At 35.9% G+C, this 24,083-nt stretch overlaps 1 protein-coding gene across 1 annotated transcript in view; it reads left to right on the forward strand.

Moving 5' to 3' along the window:
* The window catches only part of LOC110450750 (fibrocystin-L-like), a 109,651-nt gene that overhangs the window by 18,385 nt on the left and 67,183 nt on the right, over window positions 1-24,083 (forward strand). The window contains exons 2-15 of the mRNA XM_021498431.1: window positions 8,368-8,587; window positions 11,568-11,661; window positions 13,105-13,162; window positions 14,727-14,820; window positions 15,494-15,541; window positions 15,857-15,939; window positions 16,856-16,898; window positions 17,242-17,312; window positions 18,000-18,110; window positions 19,681-19,773; window positions 20,336-20,604; window positions 21,410-21,498; window positions 22,557-22,840; window positions 23,552-23,701. Coding sequence (XP_021354106.1) covers window positions 8,368-8,587; window positions 11,568-11,661; window positions 13,105-13,162; window positions 14,727-14,820; window positions 15,494-15,541; window positions 15,857-15,939; window positions 16,856-16,898; window positions 17,242-17,312; window positions 18,000-18,110; window positions 19,681-19,773; window positions 20,336-20,604; window positions 21,410-21,498; window positions 22,557-22,840; window positions 23,552-23,701 — 1,707 coding nt within the window. The remainder of the gene's footprint in view (window positions 1-8,367; window positions 8,588-11,567; window positions 11,662-13,104; window positions 13,163-14,726; window positions 14,821-15,493; window positions 15,542-15,856; window positions 15,940-16,855; window positions 16,899-17,241; window positions 17,313-17,999; window positions 18,111-19,680; window positions 19,774-20,335; window positions 20,605-21,409; window positions 21,499-22,556; window positions 22,841-23,551; window positions 23,702-24,083) is intronic.

Here is a 24,083-nt window from a genome sequence, read left to right on the forward strand (position 1 = left end):
GTAAGACCTAGTTATCTGATGCTGCTTTCAGGCGAGCCTTGAGAAAGCCTTGCAAGTCTTGCATACACATTTGTAGGTCCGCCAGGATTTATACCCGGAATTGTTACATTTATAAACGGTCAAACCGGTTGTTCCGCATAAACGAACAGGCCCCTGGTAAACAATAGTACACGTGCGTGCCGATGATATGTCAACACCCGATATCGAGATTTTACCGGGAAATGTATAATCACACGTACTTCAGGAATAAAGCTTTCCAATTCATTGACATAAACAGACTCACGGGAAGACAGTGACATGAGACCAGACGACCTCAAGAAGGTCATATAGGAAACACATGGAATGCGGACGTACCAACCTCATATGTGCATATCACGTGCTTACACGAGTTCATAAGCTGAGGGAGTTTCGCTCTGTCGATTAAATCGTGTTTACAAATGTAGTCTACTTACTCTGTGAAAATAATGTTTTGTAAAATATCAAGATACCTATGAAATGCATGTGTGAGGGCACGTGAGAACGGCATACCATGCGATAGCCTCTGGTCACATATGTACCTGACATGTAATTATAAATATACCGTGAGTTAGCGGACTGTGGAATGATGTCCAAAGTGTACATGACTGAGGGTAATTTGGTTCCATTAAAGAACAATAAATTGATAATTTTGATATCATATTTTTGATTTATTTCCATCATTTGTTATATGTAAACAGAGACAACTGTCATTGTGTAAATGTCATCCCTCTGCAAAAAGTTCCGATTTTTTTCAAGGAAGATAACTCTCACCCGGATCAAAGTGATTGTAAAATGTAAAATAAATTAATTATAAAGCCATTGTGTATATTTTGTTCAATTTCCCACTCTATATGTATAGATCTGTGTGTCCTGTTTGCTTTTAGCTTGTAGATAATCACTTTTATCCGTTCAAATTCAATAAAAAACACTTTGTGTAACATGTGTTACATATTTTGTGATAAATAAAATATTTGTAGGATTAATTATAAATGCTTCTTTTCATTTTTTTATTGTTTTTATTGTTCCGAACAATGCCACACACAAAAAAAACCGGAAAATATTAAAAGTGGCGAAAATTCAATTTTTTGGTATTTTTTCCAAAAAATTCCCCAAACTATCGGAATGTTTAGATTTTCATAAAATTAACTCTACATAGTTGCATAACCATTATATGAAAGTTTCAATGAATTTTGCTGGTTAATTGCGAAAGTGTGGAGCCACCTTAACACAATATACTGATTCTGTAGTAATTGTCTGACGCTTTGATATAATAATAATAATAATATACAACATTTATATAGGGCCCTATATAACTTGTAAAACTACTCTAAGGCACCTGACAACATATGAATAAAAGCATTTCTACAGATATATTCATGTCATTTGTTTGTTTATATATATATATAACAATACCGACTAAGTCAAGTGTCCGCTCATTGTAACGTGCCCGTTTGTTGAAAACAGTATAAAAGAGCCGTACTTGCTATGAGTAGAAAGCACAGTGCCTCCGATTATATTTTTTGCAGTTTTAGATTACTATATATAATGATTAGGGTAAGGTTGCTTAAAGCCTCGTTTGCTTCATGCATCAAGTGCGTGGTCTTTCGAGATATATGTGGTTTTTTTTCTTTTAATGTCTTTCCTCTTGTTTTTCTTCTCCNTAGAAAACCCATGTGGTAGGGCAAACAACTCCATACATTTCACATCCGATCAGGGAATCGAACTCAGGCGCTTCAGTGAAAGGCGAGTGTTCTATCCACTGTGCCACCCAGCGGAATTTAAATACCCCTATAGGTAATGGATATGTATTCATTTGGAGTAAACGTCGTTTTCAAGGAAATTGATTGATATATGATACATTGTTTTGGACTAAATATTTCAAACAAAAGCTGTATTTGAGACAATATCATCTGACATAGCTGTTTTTTCCATTATATTCTAATCTGTCTAGTATATGCAATTAAAACCTTTATTAAGAATACAAAGAGCATATCCTCTCTGATAAAAAATTCGAATATAGGGTAGATCGTATACTTTGGATTTCCAATATAGATTTCAAAGTTTCTTTCAGACAAGGACTATCTAAGACACTTGTTATTATATCGCTTTAATATTATGAAAAATAACCAAATACCTTCGCAGATCATGTCTCATAAATATTGTCCTTTCACCCTTCTCTCTCAATAACCATAAAAAACAGACCATGTCGCTTTAATATTGTTTAATAACCATACAAAACAGACCGTGTCGCTGAAATGTTGTGAATTAACCATGGAAAAAACCCCAGGCCGAGTCGCTTTCCATATATGTATTTCTCTATATTACTGTGACAATCAAATATGTAGTTATATATATATATATAATGTACACGCGGCTTTAATATACTTAAATGTTACTTGAGTTTATGAACACGGGGTCAGAACGCCTCGGGTATCTGCAACCACCGTGTCATGACTTGACGCAAATAATGCTGAAATATATATAAAAATTGTAATAACTTGACGATTTATGGCTCTATCTAATTAGCTTCTCGTCCCTATAATGTCGGGTTTTCATTGTCAGACAATGCCAACAGTTCTCTGGATCTTTAGCAGAGCTGTACATCCGTGACTGCCGCGTTCATTATTGTGTAGCAACATCGTCAACAGGTAAACAAACGATAATATAGAATGTCCCGTCACCTGTAAAAACCGCTCTGTAGGCACAATAAGCACGCTAGCTTTAGATAATACCCCCATTCTGTTGTTATTGGCCCGACGATGAAGTATGTATGGTTCACCTGTTAGTTGACAAAGTGGAACAATAATTGTTTTCAGGTGCATATACGTCCACATGTACTAAACAGTGCAATGTTACTTCAAAATCGGTATACAGTAAAAAAACCCACTTCGCGATCGTTTACAGAAAATGTTGGGCATTAATTTTGTAAGTAAAAGAAAAAGAAATACAAGGTATACGTGAATATAGAAGCAAAATAGTGTCTCGATATTATTATGAAAGGCCAAACACCATTATAATTTTCCATAAGATTTTCATCTTTTCAAAGAAAAATTGATTGTGATTAAAATATTGCTATAAACATCCGGAGTATAGATCTACAAGTAACTACAACTTGTGTATGCGCAATGAATGTGTCTGAATATTGTTGTAATTGTCGGAATGATAAACGTTCCTTCACCGTCATTTCAGTTTGCGAGAATATATTGCTATTGTCATTATCTGATAAAGCTAGTTGTTTTCTACAGTTATATACATGTTACACGGCAGTTTAGTCAGAACAACATGTCACGTTATACTTTGCATGGAGTTTTCATATCAACCGTGCTCACAACCGACTGCATATCGGTCAGTTACATCGTGACGTTATAGTCCTTATATATAAATTAACTTTATTTATTTTACAACAATTATGAAACAAGTTATTTCAACTTATATTAATCACTCTTGTTGGCCCGGATGTTAGCGCGGAGGGTCTTATTGTGGGAGGAAACCGGAGTACCCTGAGAAAACCCGAGGATCGGGCAGGTGACCCCATACCTTTTCACGTCCGATCGGGGAATCGAACCCCAGCCGCCTTGGTGAATGGCAAGTGCGCTATCCACTGCAGCACCCGACCACTCGACCACCCGTATAGCTCTTACATCAGTCGCACATACACATCCACATTTAGGTAACTTTAACAAGAATTTCGCTACAATTTATGTTTCAATTATTATGAAATTGTCACTTTCGTTGATGTTTCTATATATCATCCATTACTCAAACAATCAATCAATCAATTAAATAGTTTTATTTAGAAGCAAAACATACAAAATACAATTAAACTATATAAGTTCATGCGAGTTATGCAAAACGTTTTGTTTAAAAAAAATATGTACTTTTGATCAACAACAATATACATTTGTAGTGTCATTCCTTTGCATTCACCAAACGATATTATTACAAATATAATTCAAAGCATTAGGGATTGGAGACACACAAGAGTGTATATGACAAGAGTGTATATGGGTATTAACTTATCTGAAATCAATATGGCAATTAGAGGTCAACACGGTAGGTCATTAATCTACAGCAATGAAGCCAATTGGTAAACAAACGATCTATCGACTTCGTATCACGTGTACAAAACGCTTAGGTACATTAAACATGCTAGCTTTAGAAAGTATACCCGTTCTCTAACAATAGGCCTGATGTTGAACTATTCATTGTATACTGTTTTTGTTCCAACATATATTTATAAACTATAAACAGCTTTTAGCTTATTCAGGAGGTATTTTCGCATTTTCCTCAGGAAATATATATATTCAGATAATAATTCAAGGTTCTTATATACCGCTTTATGACAACCTAGTTCGTAGTTCGTCTCAAAGCGGTTCACAAATTATTATACGTGGTTATAGGGCCTTTCGACCAGCCAATGTCTTTCTCAACTCCCTGGGGAGCATACATGTACAGCCGGTGCCATTTAGACGCACACAGCTACATGTAGCATTAAAATATTATAGCACTGCCCAACCACGTCATTTACAGCTGAGTAGACTGGAACAAGTGGAGTAAAGTATGTTGTTCAAAGATACAACAGAGTGCCGTGCCGTGACTCGAACCCGCAAACCCTTTGGTCACGAGCCCGGCGTCCTACCACTTTATTACCGTGCCTGAGTCCAAGTCATTCGCTAGTTCACACAGTATCTAATTCGCAGAAAAAGGACGGTGCGTGATATTTCATGACCGAAAAACGTTTAAACTTTTATATTGTACTCTTATGGCTGTAGTTTATAACATAGGACTGGTCAACTGTCCACTTAGTGTTATATGTGAGAGGATTTTGAGGTGTCTCTTGGAAACCTCGTGTTTATTACTCGAATTGCATTTACAGACTGTAATTCTTTTTGTAAATTTCCATGTAACAAAGTACCTATGATGATTATAGGTTGTACTCCTGGTAAGCTCTAATTTTTTAATTTAAGGAGATATTTGAAAATTTAAATTTTGGAATCAAATAATTTTGATCGGTAATTGCGTGGGATTTAAGAGACACAAACTTATTTTTTTATTTTTTTTATAAATGTCTTGGGTTTCGACTCAAAGGCATGAATAACAGATAATACAAACACACACAACTTCATACGCACGCACGCACATATTCGCTGTACCGATAGCTTGATTTATGTGTATAAATATTCTAGCATAATTACTATCTTGATATATTTCCATAGACGAGTTTTCAGCGTTGTATGGTATAATAGGTCTGACAACACCTCAGAGGTGTCTATACTCTATAAATGTACATATTTGAATTCAAAAACAGTAATTCCAAACACTTATTGGACAATAACTTGACCAAAAGAGTAAATTCTTCTTATGGTTAGATCAAGCAGCCCAAGATTTTTGTATTTTGTTAAAAAAATAATCTAATAAATTCAAACATGGTACCATATTTTTTTTTTTATTAAATCTATGTCTAAATGTAAGCTCCAGATTTCGCAACTTTTATATAGGTTATCAAGCAAACTGTGTAGGCTCCAAGTTGATTCAGAAAGTAAAATACAATATTTTGCAAACGTCAGACAAATCATTCCAAAAATAAACCCATCGATAAAGGGTTCTAGTTCTTAGGATCACAAAGATCAAATTTGATTAAATTCAAAAGAGATTGGGGTAGACTTTCTCCTTGTTTAATTCCCTTTAGAATGACAAAATACTTCAAATAAATTAAATACTTGAATAAAATATATCGAATTCTCCAATAATGTTATTGGATTTTCTACAGTAAACTTATTTCTCTAAATACTGTCAATTGCTTTATCAAAATTTACAGACAAAACCCTCAGATAATACTGAAGTGTTAAATAAACAGTAGTTCAAACCAAAGCAAAATGTTGTCAAAGGAAAGAATCACAGTGTTGACACAGAAACTCTAGAAATAGTACATAGAAAATATAACCAAATACAAAGCAAGCACATTTATTGTATTTATATGTACTACTCTCTAGGGGGACTTTAACGTGCGTCACTACACATAGTTATAGTTATTTTCCAGTACAGGAACAATATGTTCCTCTACACCGGACTCTATTATACATGTAATATGTTCTCATGCTTAAATATTAGAGTTCACTTCCATCTATGGTTGCCTTATAATTATAAAGTATTTCCTGATTTTTCCATATTTTGTCCAGTCTATTCTTGAAAGTGTTTATATTAGGTGCCGATACAACGTCCTCGGGAAGACCGTTCCACATTTTTACAGTTCTAATACCAAAGCTGTTTTTCCTTAGTGTAGTTTTGAATTGTTGCGGGAAGATCATTTTTGAATTCCTCCTACTGCTGTGACGCGTTGTTACATCCTTCCAAAGTTTTATGAAATTACAGGATTCCCTGTCGTATATTCCGCTTATTATCTTATATAGTTCAATCATATCCCCTCTAGCCCTTCTGTATGATAGTGTTGGGAGTTCTAGCTTTTGTAGTCTTTCTTGGTATGTTATTTTTTTTTTGATTCAATGTGGTGTTCTCCTTTCTCCCACTTTTAAAAAAAAAATCATAGAGGCAGTAATGTTGTGATAGCGGTTATAGTCTGTTTCATATATTACCTGGTTTTTACCTGTGTTCTCCCACATTATCTGTATCATGTATACAGTACTGTCATACATGTATACATGTAGCTTTGATATAGTCTATTTTTATCATTTTTAGACATGTTTTTCATATCATATACTATTTTCATCAGCTAGATCATACAAAACAATGTACAATGATACATGCTTTTTGTATCTTTTATACACGTCTTTAGTGCTATCTTTGTGTGTGCCGTTTGCTATAATATATAAGTCATAGTGGTACATTCTCTCTCTCACGTGTCCCAGAATACATGTACATATATTTATATTGTTTACTATTATTACTTAAAGCTGTCTATACTTAAATATTGCTAAATTGTTTAAAGCAGTTTTTTCATAACAACATACACATGTAAAACATATTCTAAGATAGCAATCTCTCAAAAGGACGCACTTTCAGATTTGTTTATGTATGCATTTGTTAAGTTTTTCACAATTTACACATCATTAATTTACATCATTAATTGACACATCATTAATTTACACATCATTAATTTACACCATTAATTTACACATCATTAATCTACACATCATTAATTTACACATCATTAATTTGCACATCATTAATTTACATCATTAATTTACATCATTAATTTACACATAATTAATTTACATAATTAATTTACACCATTAATTTACACCATTAATTTACATAATTAATTTACACCATTAATTTACACCATTAATACACATCATTAATTTACATCATTAATTTACACATCATTAATTTACATCATTAATTTACACCATTAATTTACACATCATTAATTTACATAATTAATTTACACCATTAATTTGCACACAATTAATTTACATCATTAATTTACACATAATTAATTTACATAATTAATTTACACCATTAATTTACACATCATTAATTATGTAAATTAATGGTGTAAATTTATGATGTAAATTAATGATGTAAATTAATGATGTGTAAATTAATTTACACATCATTAATTTACACATCATTAATTTACACCATTAATTTACACACCATTAATTTACACATCATTAATTTATATCATCAATTTACACATCATTAATTTACATAATTAATTTACACCATTAATTTACACATCATTAATTTACACATCAATAATTTAAAATTAACCAGTGCTTATGTCACATTTTAACCCCCTTTTCTGTTTCCTTAATTAGTTAGTCCCATTTCAATATCCACTTTTTGACCTTATTATTATCACTGATATATCCTAGAAGGACGACAGAGCCATGTTGTACGGCAATGCTATTCAATTCTGTTGATGCGTGCAGTTTGTCATTAGACGTACACGATATTTTAATCAACTTCTGGTAAATGTGCTCCACAAATAATGTTAAATCTCTAAAAAAAATAATGAATGATAATCTCTTCTTTTCTAAAGAAAGATCCAATCATTCTTTTTCGTAATAGTTATCAAGTCTCCGTGCTTCAGATAACTGTACATGGCCAGATTTATAAAAGAAACGATAAATATTTGCGCTTAATAAGTCTTATTTTTAAAAGAAGCGAATCTGCGCTTAGTCTTCTTTTGAAAAGAAACGAATTATCAGGTCCCTGTGCTTCAGATAATTGCACATGCAATGTCTGATTTAAAACGGAAACGAATTACAATGTATCAGGTCCCTATGCTGCAGATAACTGCACATGCAAGGTCTGATTAAAAAACCCGAATTTACATACATACAACCAGTTTTCGCATGTAACCCGTGTTTTGACTATTTATAGAATGCGCCGTGGTGACCAGCGTAGGTCCGTCCAAGGGGAGCACTAATGGGGAGGTCAGGCTGAACTTAGCAGGGTCAGGCTTCGCCAAAAACCAATTTAACCATGGAGCAGGGAATACCAATCTCGGTAACACTGTCACTCTTGTGTCGGACACCAAACAGTTCGACTGTCCAGTACACATCGACGGTACCCAGGAGCAACAGATCCAGTGTTACACTCCGTAAGTATGACGTCATAGGATGACGTGATCAAATGACCAGGCTAGCCCACCATTGCTGTCGTCCGCTTCGGTCTCTTGAAACTCAGATGTGGTGCCTCTTACCCATTTTTTCTTATAATATTGATAATTGGTTGGTTAATGAGTTTATAGTCTACACTTCACTGACGAAGTCGGTGTTCGGTCGACTTGAGGAGGTAAGTTTGCGCTTCCTGACCATCCAGGTCACGCTCTGAGGTCGGACAGCTCCTCAGATGCGGACAGGCTATCGCAGAGGCTTTGGTCCACGAAGCGACGTCTAGTAGTCCGCGCTGCCCTCCTATGAACGTACGTCGTCTCACAGCGGTTCACAAATTATGTGAAATTAGATAATCAAATAATTAGAATAAGATAATTCAAGACAGGTTTTGAATATGACCGGGGAAACCCAATTAAGGGTGTAAGTGATTTAACACATGTCAATTTCTTTCCCCATCACGAGATAACAGTATGATGAATTTGAAATGCATCTTACTTAACTACGCACTTCATTAAAAATAAAATAAAAGGAAAATCAAATGTAGTACACTTGACAATGCTCTTTACCGTGCTCATCTTAACTGTGGAATTATTGCATGTTCCTGACCATGTTAATGAGTGACTTAGGTGAATCTCTGACCATTACACAGAGAAATGAATGTCCGCTTTAAAGCAATATAAGCTACTGAGTGTAAAATGTAAGAGATGGTTCGTTAATAAATCAGCGATCTTACCATCCAGTTAATTTTGAAAATACTTGTATGACAATTATGAAAAAAGGCAACTATATTTCAATTCTACTTATGGCTGAAAACTTCTTTAGCTATAGTCTTAAATAAAACACATTCATCTACCATTGTCTATACTTTTAAACCCCGTCCCTCGGACTATACTTTTAAACCCCGTCCCTCGGACTTTACTTTGCTATATCTTCCTCTGTTCAACCGTTCCGTCTGTCAGTAATATGTAATACCAACTGCACGGGACATGTGCATGGCTTTCTGCCTGGCAATATAAAACGTAAAAGGAGCCGGATTGTACACCAAACAACTGTGCTGCATGGACAATTCAAAAGAGGAGATGGCCAAAGTTTGATGTCGTTATGTGCCAGGCAGTCATTATGATGTAAGCCTGTATTTGTTGTAAGCAAATATAAAATACACCAGCTGGTACCAGTGTACCATAAATCGTGAGATTGAGGCTCGGAGAGGGCACGAATCGTCAATTGTCTTTCTTTGTCAAGTTATGTTTCTATGTTTCGTAAAAGAAATTCCATCTGATATATTTATTATTTTGACGCGGGAACCGTAGCTCAAAATTCGGGCATTGTTTTCTTATTTTACGTAACCGAACTATAAATAAAAATTACAATAACAAAATAGATAAAATGAAATAAGTTAACAATCTCTCTGACCTTGAACTACGATTGCTGCAGCTATCTATCCTTTTTTTCATTGTACGTCCTTCAGGCTATTCCTCCACTCACTTCTGATGGTATCAGCATTGTCATATTATGAAACAAAATACATAGAATTATGTTTGACAAACGGCTGCATATTTTACCCAATCCTCCTACTTAATATTTGAAGCATTAAAATATGTTCCTGCAAGCAAACCAAATCAACGTTTAAAAAACCCATTGTTCCGTACTTTTGAATGTAGTTCTTTATTTGATGGAAACACTTAATGTCTCAATATTTGTGGGCCTTGATTTCGCATCATCAAATACATGGGAAAATGCATTTAATTCTCGCAATGTTTGGTTCAGATGGTATAAATATGAAAATAAACGAGACTGTATGGTGTCTCAAATCAAACCCATGTAAATATAACTACATATAACTTCTGCCTGTCATATATCAAGATCGTTTCTCATTTGAGTTGCCTCCCTTTCCATTCAATAAGTTTTTGGGCAAGTTTTTTCCAGACAGTGATGGATCATCACTCTATATACACAGCTGTCTATTATGGTATTAAGGCATTTATATGGAGTGTCAGCAATGTACTGGACCATATTTTCGTTTTTTACGGGCCAAAAACAGCTTAATTGAACTTGGTTACAGTGTTTTGGTATGCTTGAGGTTAAAGTTTTTGGGCGATTTTTTTTGTGAAGTGTTGGATCATCACCATCAATAGGCTGTTGTCAATTTTTAGGTTGAAGTGTTTATATGGAGTTTAAGCAATGTGCTGAACCATATTTCACATATTTTAGGGCCCCAAAATAGCTTAATTGGACTTGGTGAAATGTTTTGGGCAAGTTTTTTTGTGTATTGTTGAATTAGTCGCCATCATCAATACGCTGTTGACTATTTCACGTTGGCTGGTCATCTCTTCTTACATGGTAAGGTACAGCAAAACAAGAAGTGTTGGCATTCTATATAAAGGGGTTTGGTGATAAATTGAGGGAATTGTATAAGGAATTATTAAGAAAAACATAATTAAGGGACCTGAAAATATGTTGGCGGTAAGTGAGGTAGCAAATGAAATGAAGGGCATTTTTTCGAGGTTTTACTGTACATTTGTTTCTATTCTCACAACATATTCCGTCTTTGCGTATTGCAGAGTTAGCTGCTCTTGTGAGCAGGTATTGATTGTTACATCATTCGTTTGTGAGAGGAACGTCATAATTTTTTGAGAAAACGACGTAATTTTCTCACACAAACCAATGACGTAACAATCAATACCTGCTCACAAGAGAAGATAACTCTGCAATAAGCAAAGACGGAATATCACCAATAGGCGAGTTATGCTGTTCTCCAACAGCTCTTGTTAACACTGGGTATACCTGGTGATTACCACTTCAATTTAAAAATACCTGATATCCGACCCAATTTTGTGTATCAAATTATAAAGTTACATTTTTCAAAATTCTGTTGTGTAGGAAAGAACCACTGCAATCTAAATAATTTTAATACTGTCTGGTATGACTAATGAGTGTTGACTTTTCGTTTCTCTTCCCTAATAGCGCGGGTATGCCAGTTGACACTTACAAAGTAAAGGTAACTGTGGATGGGGTTCCTGTTGACGACAGCGATATTTGCAACAACTGTCACTTCACTGTAAGTATGCTTCAGGATTCGTAACAACGGCTTGAACATTTAGTCGCTGAAATTACCAGGTTGTCCTAAACAAATCCTTAGAAATATTTATAGATTACCACACTGTGGGATATTCTATTCATCATCTAAATACTACTACATTATATATTTCTCAATTTAAAAAATGTCAACTGAACATCATATTTTCTAAATGACTTCTAAGCTCAATGGTCATCGATCGCAAATCCTCGGTCTATGACAAACGTAAACACGTAGAACATTTGCTCGGAGGAATACCAAGAACCTTAAAACTTTGTAAAATAGTTTTACAAGAATTTTATCGTCATATGCACATTTAAGCTTGAAATGGTGCTGTTATCATCTCAATATTGTTTAATAACTTTATATTGATTTATCTATGACGGACGATTTTCTTACGCGGATCACTTTTGTTTTGATACTTTTTCCGGTTTAGGATGTCTCCTGGCGCGAGCAGACGTTCTTTTTTGAGAAAATACATTCCAAATGCCGGGAAATGAGAAAATCCGTTCTCAAGTTATCAGTTTCTTCTCAAATCTCTCTCAATTTCTTCTTGAGTATTCTCATACTGACAACCCATTATAATAAATTTACAATGCTACCGGTAGGTGTCATAAATAGTATATAGATGATAAAAACAGTTTCTTGAATTTGGCTAAATTGCTGGATCATAGAAGTCCTTGCATGTCTATCTATTTAAGTAAGCGTCATATTAACCCCAAAATATTGTTGTTGTCTGTGAAATTATTATAATTTAGTTACCAAATATCCTGGGCGAAACGTGATTAATCGCAAAGAAACAAAGCAACTTTTCCAACCAAAGGACATTACATACCTTATTTTACCAAAGCTAAAACAATAAACAATAACAGAACAGTTCGGGTGATCAGATCCCCGTGTCTTCGTTGACACCCGCTTCAGCCATTCGGAGTTTAGGTTGGGCGCCTCTTACCCATACTGCTACAGAAGCTTCAAATAAGGGGACATTGTGACAGGCAAATATTTCCCTGTCATGTGATTTATTTTATCAAATCATGGACACTGTCATTAAGATGAATTTTAATTAGACCATTGATTGAAACATGTAATTTCATGGGTATTCTTGGTTTCTTTAGAAACCCTATCTATCGCAATTCCAGATTTCCTTGTACCAAGATACAAATCACAGTACTCTGTGTAATTTTAGGTCCGTACCTAGTCTTCTAAAGTTATAACATTTAAAACCTGTAAAACACGTCCTCATACTATATCGTCACAAAGTGAGAGATGTTGAATGATGAACTCTAGGTCAAGATCAATATTGTGTACATTTTCGATTTATAATGTGCATTGTTCTAATGTATTCAAATAACAAACTCGTTACTTTGATCTTATTAATTGGACTGAAGTTAAGAACATGATGTATCATATCATTTATTTTTGCAGCCTAGCGTCTCGAACACACCAACCATCACGACTATTGAGCCTCGCTCTGGTCCTCCAGGTTAGTGGATCGTCTTTAGATCGTTTTAAACATTTAAAAAAAATAACATTATATTCCGACATTTAAAGTTGTGTTTTTAACTTTATCTTATATTTAGAAGCAAATGGTTGTGACTCGGCTAGCTTTAAGATTGAAAGAGGAGTGTTCTAAACTTAGTCGAAGTCAGTGTGTACTTAATTATTGTGTTTGCCTGTATTGCGATACACTAGCAATACTCAAATGATCACAAAGTACTTATATAACTCTTAAAGAACGTTGGCATGGTTTGAGAATCCTTCCTTAAACATGCGGTACTGGGTGAAGTCATACTCCAACATTCTTAAAATTACACAAAAATATATTTTGATGTTATTTATTATTTAGCACCTTTACAAAATACTGTAACCTCTTTCACTCACACACTTCAAAGTTGATTTAAAAGCAGAAACGTTGTTTCGTGATAGGCATCGTATCCAAATATTCATATCGCGATACGTTTCGCATTATATAGAGAAAAATACATGCCTTTTTCCATATCACACCCATGGCCAGTATCAACCCGAGACCCGAGGGCCGAAGGTGTGATATGGAAAAAGGCGTGTTTTATTTTGTTTATCACATACTGACTAATCAAAGCTACTATCTTATGATCTATTTTTCTTTTAAAATATTGAAAAACGAAAAATTTCCAAAAGTGGTGTGATACGGGTTTTGCAGGCTGATACAGAGAGGGCTGATACAGGTTTTGGTGTGTCATACGGTGGGGGCTGATACAGATTTGCCAATGAGCATACACAAGGCTTTTAATAGTGGTGGAAATTAGTTCAAATTTTGTAATCGATAGTTTGTTTGAAAAAATCTTAAATCCATGTGATCCATATTATATATGATTAAGTTTGATAACATTCTGACAACAACTTATCATAAAATCAAGCACATCTTTCCTATGACAATATATCGGCAATCGTATCACAATATATTCATTCTGTATTGCGATACATGTATATTGTGATACACTCTTGGCGTATTGTGACACCCCGTGTGTGTGTGTGTGTGTGTACATATGTATGTATGCTATGCTATGTATATGTGTGCGTGTTTGTGTATATTGATATTACTATGTAAAATGCATATGTATGTTTCTGTCTGAAAAAATATATAAAAAAGTACGGGTTTTGGGGTGTGAAACTGCGAGGTCTGATATGGGTAAGAGCAATTGTGTCGTATCGCATATACAAAAAACCCGTATTTATTAGTAAGATATTAATACATCGCGAAACATATTGTGTCCTGAAGTATATGCATTTTTTAGTCTTCTATTTGTATGTTCAGCCCATAGTCCGGAGCAGTTAGTACCAAAATTCTTGGTACAAAACGTAGATGGTGTTAACAGAATCCCATGTCTAACGTTTAGGCCTTGACCGAGCAGTTAAAGAAAGATTGTCATTCCTGAATGGCAGATTGGTCAAGTTAAGGTTTAACACTCACGTAAACCACTGGCGAAGCCATATTGGCATCAGGTGGGTTTTTTTCGGATTAACTATAGCTATGTCAAATAATATGCAGAAAATGTTTGTGTTCCAAGGTACGATTGTGAGTTTTTATGGGAAGATATTCACCAACAAGTACGGCAGTAACATAGACGAGAGTTCAAACGGGAAAACAGTCAGCATCTTACGGTATGTACAAAACATCCTTGAGTTACGGATGTTTGTTTATTTGTTTAAAGGCTTCGGTCCCTATTTTAGATAACTCTTTGGTATCACGGAATATAAGCACGATTGGATTAATAGTTTATGTTTTCGACGGGATATTTTTTTCGACGCTTGCATCCTACGGACAGATCAGAGGCAGATAACATTTTCAACCAAAAGCAGTTTATATCAGTCCAATCATAAAAAATGACCCCCGGACTAATAAATCTGATAACGAGCTTGTCGAATATAATACGAAATTGAAGACAAATTTTTCTGATTTTGTAGTAGGGACAGTAAATCAACTTTGGTCCCTTTTTCCTAACTGAGCATAACATAAGTCGCCCCATGCGGGTAAACAGTGCAAATACAGACGACCAGGAGTTCCGGAACGGTAAGCGTCTTCCGTTTCGAGGTCACATCCTAGTAATTTCACGTTCTCGCATCGAGAACTCGGGTAGTGACACCGAATTCACAAGGCACAAAAAGGAGCAGTGTCAAAATCATCGACCTTCATATCACAAACAATAATTCCCTATGACGACCATAGCATTGAACCTTCTTCAGCAAGGCAATCATCGAGACCAGTGCTGGTGAACAAGATAACTGTAATAGAAAATTATTGATGTTAATACCAGGTAATTGTTTTCCTCCGTAGAGTCTATGTTGGAGGACAAAAATGTGAGCTGAAGAACGGTGATGATTTGTAAGTATTATGTTGCTTAATGAAACAATTGTTTTTGTATCAAACGCGTTGCCAAATGTTGACATATATATTTCACTGAAAATTTTAAAAATAAGCATTTTTTTCCCCTTTTCTTCTTTCAAGAGTACATTTCACGTGTACATTTTAATCTAAACACATAGTCTTATCCTATATTTGTGGATCTAATACATTATTCTTATATGCATATTTATCATGTGATTGAACCCGAATACCAATAATTCATGTAAATGTACCTACAATAGTGTCTCAACATGTGCAAACAGACTGTCTATAACCGATATATTGTTGCCACAGTTACGGAATCCAGCTTGACAACGGTGGCGACAGTGACTATGGTTACATCAAATGTAAGACCGGTGAGACTGGCATCAAAATAGGTAAGTTAACTCTTATGTTAAAGATATACTCATATGATATTTCCTTAGGAGGAAATATACAGGTGTAATAAACCCAACATTATTCTTTAAATAGAGAAACGGTGTTATTTTACTTCTCCCGTATCAATATCACATTTCCCTATAACAAATTGTTAATGACATAAACATAATATATTTCATATGCTACACGTATAAACAGCAAACCACTGCATTTTCTGGGACAGAATATGCCTACTGTATCCCCCTGCTGAGAGGCAATAAATGTGCGGATTGGACGAGAGTTTAACACTCATGCCTTCCACGCAGGAGGCCGAGGTTCGATTCCCGAAGTCGTCATATGCATGGAATATTCAGAGAAAGTGTTTTTCTTCTGCCCACACAACTCCAACAACCCAAGTGGAGTATAACATGGTCTGGGGTGGATGTTGCAGTATCCGTGCTGTAGCATTCAAGTGAGGTGGCAATAAAAATGATACCCATGTAAATGGTTCCACTACAAACAGAAGACAATACATCTCCAGCACATCTCTATATGCGCATATAGGGAGATATTAGCCAGGTGGCAAACGACTAGCAGTTAGCGCCTGATAAGGCAATTCCTCCGAATTCCTCAAAATTGTGTGCTGGAGATGTATTGTGTTCTATTTGTAGTAGGTCTGAGCTTCCAACGGTATCATTTATAGTGCCAACTCACTTGAATGCTACAACACAGATACCGCAACATCCATCCTAGACCATGTTATACTCTATCAGGGTTGTTGGATTTGTTTGGGCGGGAGAAAATAAACAGTTCAGGTCCTCATACTACCTAGCAAAGTTTCCCCAATTCTAGTTTTACTTAGCTGTCTTCTATTATAAACATCATAAGCTAAAGTATACATTTCTAAAACAAAAATGATTTCTTTTTCTGTTTCAGGGAACATCAATGGTTCCATCATCATATCAGACGAATACGGCAGGTGAGAATATAGTTATTGGCATTCAATAAGTCTCATAAAAGACCATAACTTATTTCAGCGTGCCTTATTACTACAGAATTATTATTATACCTTTGACGATAGGGTTGAAACTTATGGTGACCAGAACTTATTTCAGCGTGCCTTATTACTGCAGAATCATTATTATACCTTTGACGATAGGCCGCCTGGTCTATCACATATTATAATTTTATTTACGTTTTCTGAACACAAGTCTTTTTGGATGCAATTGAATTCAGAATAATCGAAGGAGGGATTTCGTTTCAGTATTATTATTATTTACGTCCTTTAAACTAAATCGTAATGGGCCAGTATGATTTTTCAGGACTCAACCACAGAAAGACTTGTACAAAGTGAGTGGAAATTACCAGTTCTACATGTTCCAGACTTACGCTGGTGAGTACAAAGCTATTCTCTAGATAATCAGTGAGGGCAATTCCATTAGAAATGTATATGGGTAAAGGGATGAATTTTTTTTTTTTTAAATTATTCGATATGGTTGGCAAGGTATAAACAAATAACCAACAACAACAAAACAAACAAAAACCTCCCTTACAACCCCTATACGTTATTTCTGGAATAGCCCTGGTTTTGTCTACATCCTATTTTACTGAACGGTGTGTTACATTCCACGACACTTGTGTCTGGAACGAACATTCAACTCCTTTTTGTATTGTTACATTTGCATTGTTACATTTGTATTGTTACATTTGATAAACTATATTTGTATGAAATCTGTATGAAAACCAGTTTCTACATTCTTATTTTTATTGCATGCAATTGGATACAGATTATATCAAAAGTAATGGACATTTACAAATGTACTGTGAGTGTGATGCATTTCTAAGCATGTAGGTGTTTTTTTAGTTGCAATATAATTTCAATGACTTAATTCCTAAGCTCATTCACACAAAATTATACTTAAGTGATAAAATGATATTTAAAATATACGAACAAGACTTGAAAATGCATCTGCCTTTGAAAACCATTGAGTAACGCCATTCCCTTGTGGTGGAGGGGAGGTAACTCTTCTATTGTGCTGTTTTTTTGTTACATTAACTTGATAAACGTTCTGTCATTCAGAGATCAGTTCGGTCACTCCAGCCACTGGCAGCGTGGAGGGGGGAACCCTTATCTCCATTGCTGGAAATAATTTCGACGAAACTCGCACAGGTGCAGTGGTGATGGTTGGAGGTAAGTATCAGAGCGTAATTAAGATATCTTACTTAATTACCCAATTAAGGACAAATGAGTTACTTACCTTATTTACTGGCCCAGTATGAGTTACCTCCAATTAAAAAAAATAATACATTCAAAGACAAATATTCCTTTAAGCTTTGTAAGTAAAAAGTGTTTGTTCTACAGGAGTCTATCTCAATTTATTTTTAAACGAACAGTGTTAAAGTTTCATTGTTTTTTTTAAAACAAAAATTGAACAAAATACACGCAAGTACTCCGATTTGTACAACAAAAATATGACTTTTTCCCCCCTATATCATTACAATGTTATTGCATACATGGAACTGAATAGAAATACTACTTCTAAAACCACAAAGCTATTCAGAAGTGAGAAAATAATCCAAATTTCTTTTTGTCAAAACATATTCTGAAATTATAATCTGGACCCACATTGGAGAGGCTGGTGCTCTACGGCAATGACAGTGTCCTTCCTTCCTTCAGTCAGTTCATCCTCCTGCTCTTTCATTTTTTGGGGATTACAGCAGATTTAAGAAGTCCAAATGTCAGAAATTCCACGTTGGGCCCGTACACTGTACAGAGGGTTTGTACGAGTTCCTGGAGTCAATGTCAAGGTCTCTGTCACTTAAAAAAAATCTGGAAATTAGTTTTCAAAAATGCAATGTCTAGCCTTTTCTGATAAAGCAGTGTTTCCTTTTGAAGTAATTGGAATTCGCGAATATCCTTCGAGAATAACGCCACATAACGAGGAACCTGAAATCTTTGACGCACTCCGGTCAAGGTCACAGTTACTGAAGTAGACAGGTTGCAGCAGATTGTCAAAACATTACAAAGACATGTAAATTATCCAGCTTACCAAGATACGAATTGAAAGATTGTCACCGTTTGTGGTAATCAAAACTCTATTTACAAATTTATATAAATCACTCGTGTTGACCCGGAGTAGAATGTGCCGGAGATCTTAATGTGAGAGGATTACAAAGAGAACCCCCACCTGGTCGGGTAGGTGACCCCGTACCTGTTCCCGTGCGATCGGGGGATCGAGCCCCGTCCGCCGTGGTAAAAGGCGAGCGGTTATCCACAAAGACACTGGACCACCCGTTTCTGATTGGCTGAGAACTATATAGTGTTAACATCTGTTCTAATGATACGACTTCGTACCTGATCTGTTGTTGGTAACAAGTACTCTATGTATAGACTTATGGACACATTATCCAGATAACATGACTCAAGATGGTTCCCGTGTCTACTGACATTTCAGGTTATAACTTCTGTTCCTTCGGTTTGTCTTTGTTTATAATTCATGGAACTTGTCCAATGTTATGCAGTTGTAAGTCCAAGATAGTTTTATGGCTTCTATATAGCGATTATGGGGACGGTCGTGCAAATAGGGCAGCCCTTCCTTGCTTTTTAGTAGTCCTATTTCAAATGAAGTTTTATTTTTTATTTATTGTTTTAATTGTGTGATTAATTGATTACTTGAAATCAATTAAGTTTATAATGTTTGCCTAGTACATTTTGTCTTTCATGCACTGATGACTATAACTATTTATTTGTAACTTTTTAGGCACGCCTTGTGTAATAAAGGGTGCCGTGACCAAGACATTGATAACGTGCGAGACAGCAGCCAAACCAGGATCAACACCAGCCAGACATGCAGGTAACCTTACATTGTACATTAAGGTTAAGACAAACATATACACGAAGTTAAGCATCGATCGGTTAACTCACTACTCTCCATTCCGTATCACTTTACCTTTCAGTTTTGTATTCGATGGAAAAGTAGACGTTGTATTGAAATGCCACTTCTCTCAAGAAGTCCATTCTGTTATATTAATAGATAATTATAAGTTAATGTAACCAAATGATTCGTTTTCTTGTCATCTCACACTCTGCTTTAATGTGTCTCTGTTATAAAGTTATCTCCCTTTATACATTGGTTTATCTCCCTTGACAGATACCATCATTTTCCTCTACTTTTTACTCAATTCACTCATTTTTATTTATTTATAACCCAAATTCTCACTCATACCCCGTTTTAAGGTCACATCGATCTATTTTTGTACAGAATACGTCAAGTTATCATCGTTAATAGACTTTGATACAAGTTATCTCCATTGCACGAATATACCTTCAAGGTGATAGTCTGATCTACCTATATATATATATTAACTCCTTTTGACATTTCATAAGTTTCTTAATATACAGTATACCGTTGCTAGGTAACCGTGGTCTGAAGCTAGAAATCTGGAATGCGACCACAAAGACGCAGGCTTTGCTGTCCGAGGTTGGGGCCTTAGACAATACTGCTGCCGACTACTACATGGATTTTCTGGATGAAGCATACTACACTGATAGTACTATGGAAAATATGGTCACTAAGATGAGCGGATTCTTCGTGCCTCCTTTTGATGGGGACTACAGCTTCCATATCAAGGCCGAAGATGGGGCGGAGCTGCATTTCAGTACTGATGACAATCCTTCTAACATGGTAGGCCTCTAAATAATCCGAACTGCTGAGTATTTGTGGTTGGACCCCGTCGCTAACAAGTGACTAGATAACTCAGCCAGTTAGGGTGTCCCTCTGTCATTTTGAGGTTCCGGTTTCTAGTTCCTGCCTAGGCTTCTTTTATAGCTTTTCTTGATATTGCGTAAAATCTGCAAAAGTACGCCTTCCCATTGAGTTTAAACATGTTTTAAACCTAGATTTATAACAAAACAATTTTCTTATACATTAAGTCAGTGAACTTGCATCAAGTTTTATTTGTACTTAAACTGAGAACGGAACTAAAACTTGACCTAGGAATACACTCACTAATAGAAAATCCAATGTAGCGGGTAGGTTCATGTAGTTTAACTTTCCCCATCTTGTCCTCTGACAAGACAATGATTCATCATAAGCATGATTGTCAGTATCGGGGTTGGCAGGGGTGCTGTGGATAGCGCACTCGTCTTTCACAAAAACGGTTATGGTTCGATTCCGCAATCGGATGAGTACAGGTATGAATCACCTGCCAGACCACGAGGGATTTCTCCGGGTACTTCAATTTCGCACCACATTAAACACCTCTGCACAAATCCATATGCGTCAACAAGAGTGATATATATATGTTGGGAAATGCGTTTAACCCTTTCACCCCTAGGTAGCTTTAGTAGACTCTACCATACATTGATCTGGATGAGTCCATTATGGTCTACAGTGGTGAAAGGGTTAACAAATACTGTAAAATAAATACGTTGTAGAGATACACATCATTCCTATATACTTTCACACTGAATTTTATTTGTTATGTTAGGCAAGGATTGCTTACTCTGGAAAGACCAACAGTTATGACACAGCCAGCAGTCAGAGCTCCTCAAGGATGTCCCTATCCAAGGCCAACAAGTAAGCACGGGACTTCACAGAGGCAATTTTAGGCCACACACATGTAGATATTTGGTTATCAGAATAATTAACATCTATTATTCGATAAATCTTCGGCTATGCTATTTACTTTGCAATGAATTTAACGTGTTCATAATTAATGTTTTTGAAAATGAATCCATTGCTCATTTGACCCTATCTTTACATTGTCAGATTATTTTTGTTTTCATCATTAAAATTTTACAACATTTTATAAACAAAAACTAAAATATAAACATGATAACTTTTGAATACAAATGTTTTCATGGATTTTGTCGAAAACTATTATCACCTGCTGCAGAATTTTCACTGAGAGATTAATACGGCATACCATAGGAGTTTTAGTGGTCGGGTATAATAGTATAAATTAGCTATTGGAATGAATACCTATAACAAGCATGATACATGGTTACACATATGGATGTACATAAGGGGATGAGATGCGGGGTTTCAAAACATTTTTTTCGGTTTTTGAAGTATGGATTGTATTTATGTTAATAAAACACACAGCCAGTGTAGTAGTGTCTATGTGTGACGTTTCGTTGACCAGTATATAAATATACTATACCCGGAAATTTTCGCCCAGTCAAATATTTGCCCTTCACCGGTAAATTGTATATTTGCCCAGTGTAAATTTCACACTTGACAAGAATATAGGGTTAATGTTGTACAAATATTCACTGTTATATATGATAAATACGGTCTTACTGCGGAGGGCGAAAAAGGCAAAAAATTAAACCAAAGCGAAAATGTCCTGGTATACAGTATGATATCTCACCTTTATCAGGCAAGTGACCGGTCAATGTCGAATGGAGATGACAGAGTCTGTACCATCAGAGTCATTGAAATGTCATACATTGAGCACTAAACATGTACAATGTGATAAGGCTGGTCTTCTACTGATCTGTGTCCATCATTCGTTAAATGTTAAAACATGAATCAAGCGCCTTATGTTTCTTTGTTTGAGAGTATATATAACGTCTCCGTATTTTAAGTTTAACAAAATAACTGCACTCTTATTCATGTTCTGTTTGTTGTAGATATTACATGGAGGTCTATCATCGTGAAGGAACGTCCACGGCTTTTGCTAAAGTTTCAGCGCGTTTCTACAACACCAATCTAACAAGTGCCTATACAGATAACGTCAAATCCGAGGTACACAAGTTAGAGGTCACTTCAACTGTCAAGCGCGAGATCCAGAGCCTCACTTTCACCGGGTTTACAAACGGTTCCTCGACCTCAGCGGTTCAGGAAGTCACAGTGGAGGAGGATGTACCTGGAACTGGAGGACAGATCCGTTTGGGACTGTATACCGCATTTACAGGTAAATTACTGGAGTGGAGGACAGATCCGTTTGGGACTGTATACCGCATTTACAGGTAATTTACTAGAGTGGGGGCGATATCCCTTTGTCCTTTACTTGACCTTAAAAATAACTGCTACTCGCGGATCGGTGCCTAATATGCTATTCCCTAGCCTCTGCCTTTTCAAAATACTGGAAAAGGGGACAAATCGGATAGTCCGTTTACACTGAGTACAGGTAGAACTAAATATGTTATTATCTTTAGTGTTATACATTAGTAATGAAGAAATTACAAAATTGAGAAAATCTAGCTAAATAAATCAGTTATCTATGAGCATTTGTTAGAAAGTTTGGTAATCTCCATTGACATAATTTTACAGTCAATGCTTGGATATCCACCTGTTTTAACAGTGTTAAAATGTTACCGGACTCCTATTCGTATTTATGTGTATTGTTTCTCTACATTTGTTCTTCTAACGTAAATTATTTTTGTAACACACTTCCCCTTTAATGTCATCAATGGTTCCCTTCGTATTGGTCTTAGTAATCTAGTCGTAAGCTAGGGCTATGTTTATCTTCTTCTACGTCGCCCTTGGATGTCGACATTCGCTCTTGTAAGACTTTCTTAGTAGCCGTTTGTTGGCTTGGACATACTTTGACTCTAACTTGATTTAACATATAGGGTGTCCTCATTCTCTTGTAAGATAAGAATTCATACCCTTGTGACTGCAGGTTTGATCGATTTCCGAGCTGACTCTTCTGATGTAGCAACGGCCATCAATAACTTGCCAGTTTTTGACAGCGGAGAGAGTGTTTCCGTTACGGATGTTGCAACTGAGACCAACGGCATCAAGTATACCATCACCTTCACCTCGGAGAGGGGTATGTAATAGTGAACTTCACCTCAGGGAGGGGTATGTAGTAGTGAACTTCACCTCGGGGAGGGGAATGTAGTAATGAATTTCACCTCGGAGAGGGGAATGTAGTAGTGACTGTCACCTCCGAGAGGGGGATGTAGTAGTGACTGTCACCTCGGAGAGGGGTATGTAGTAGTGACTGTCACCTCGAAGAGGGGAATGCAGTAGTGACTGTCACCTCGGAGAGGGGGATGTAGTAGTGACTGTCACCTCGGAGAGGGGGATGTAGTAGTGACTGTCACCTCAGAGAGGGGGATGTAGTAGTGACTGTCACCTCGGAGAGGGGGATGTAGTAGTGACTGTCACCTCGGAGAGGGGGATGTAGTAGTGACTGTCACCTCGGAGAG

This window comes from Mizuhopecten yessoensis, unplaced genomic scaffold (assembly GCF_002113885.1).
Source record: "Mizuhopecten yessoensis strain PY_sf001 unplaced genomic scaffold, ASM211388v2 scaffold5467, whole genome shotgun sequence".
Classification (NCBI taxonomy): domain Eukaryota; kingdom Metazoa; phylum Mollusca; class Bivalvia; order Pectinida; family Pectinidae; genus Mizuhopecten; species Mizuhopecten yessoensis.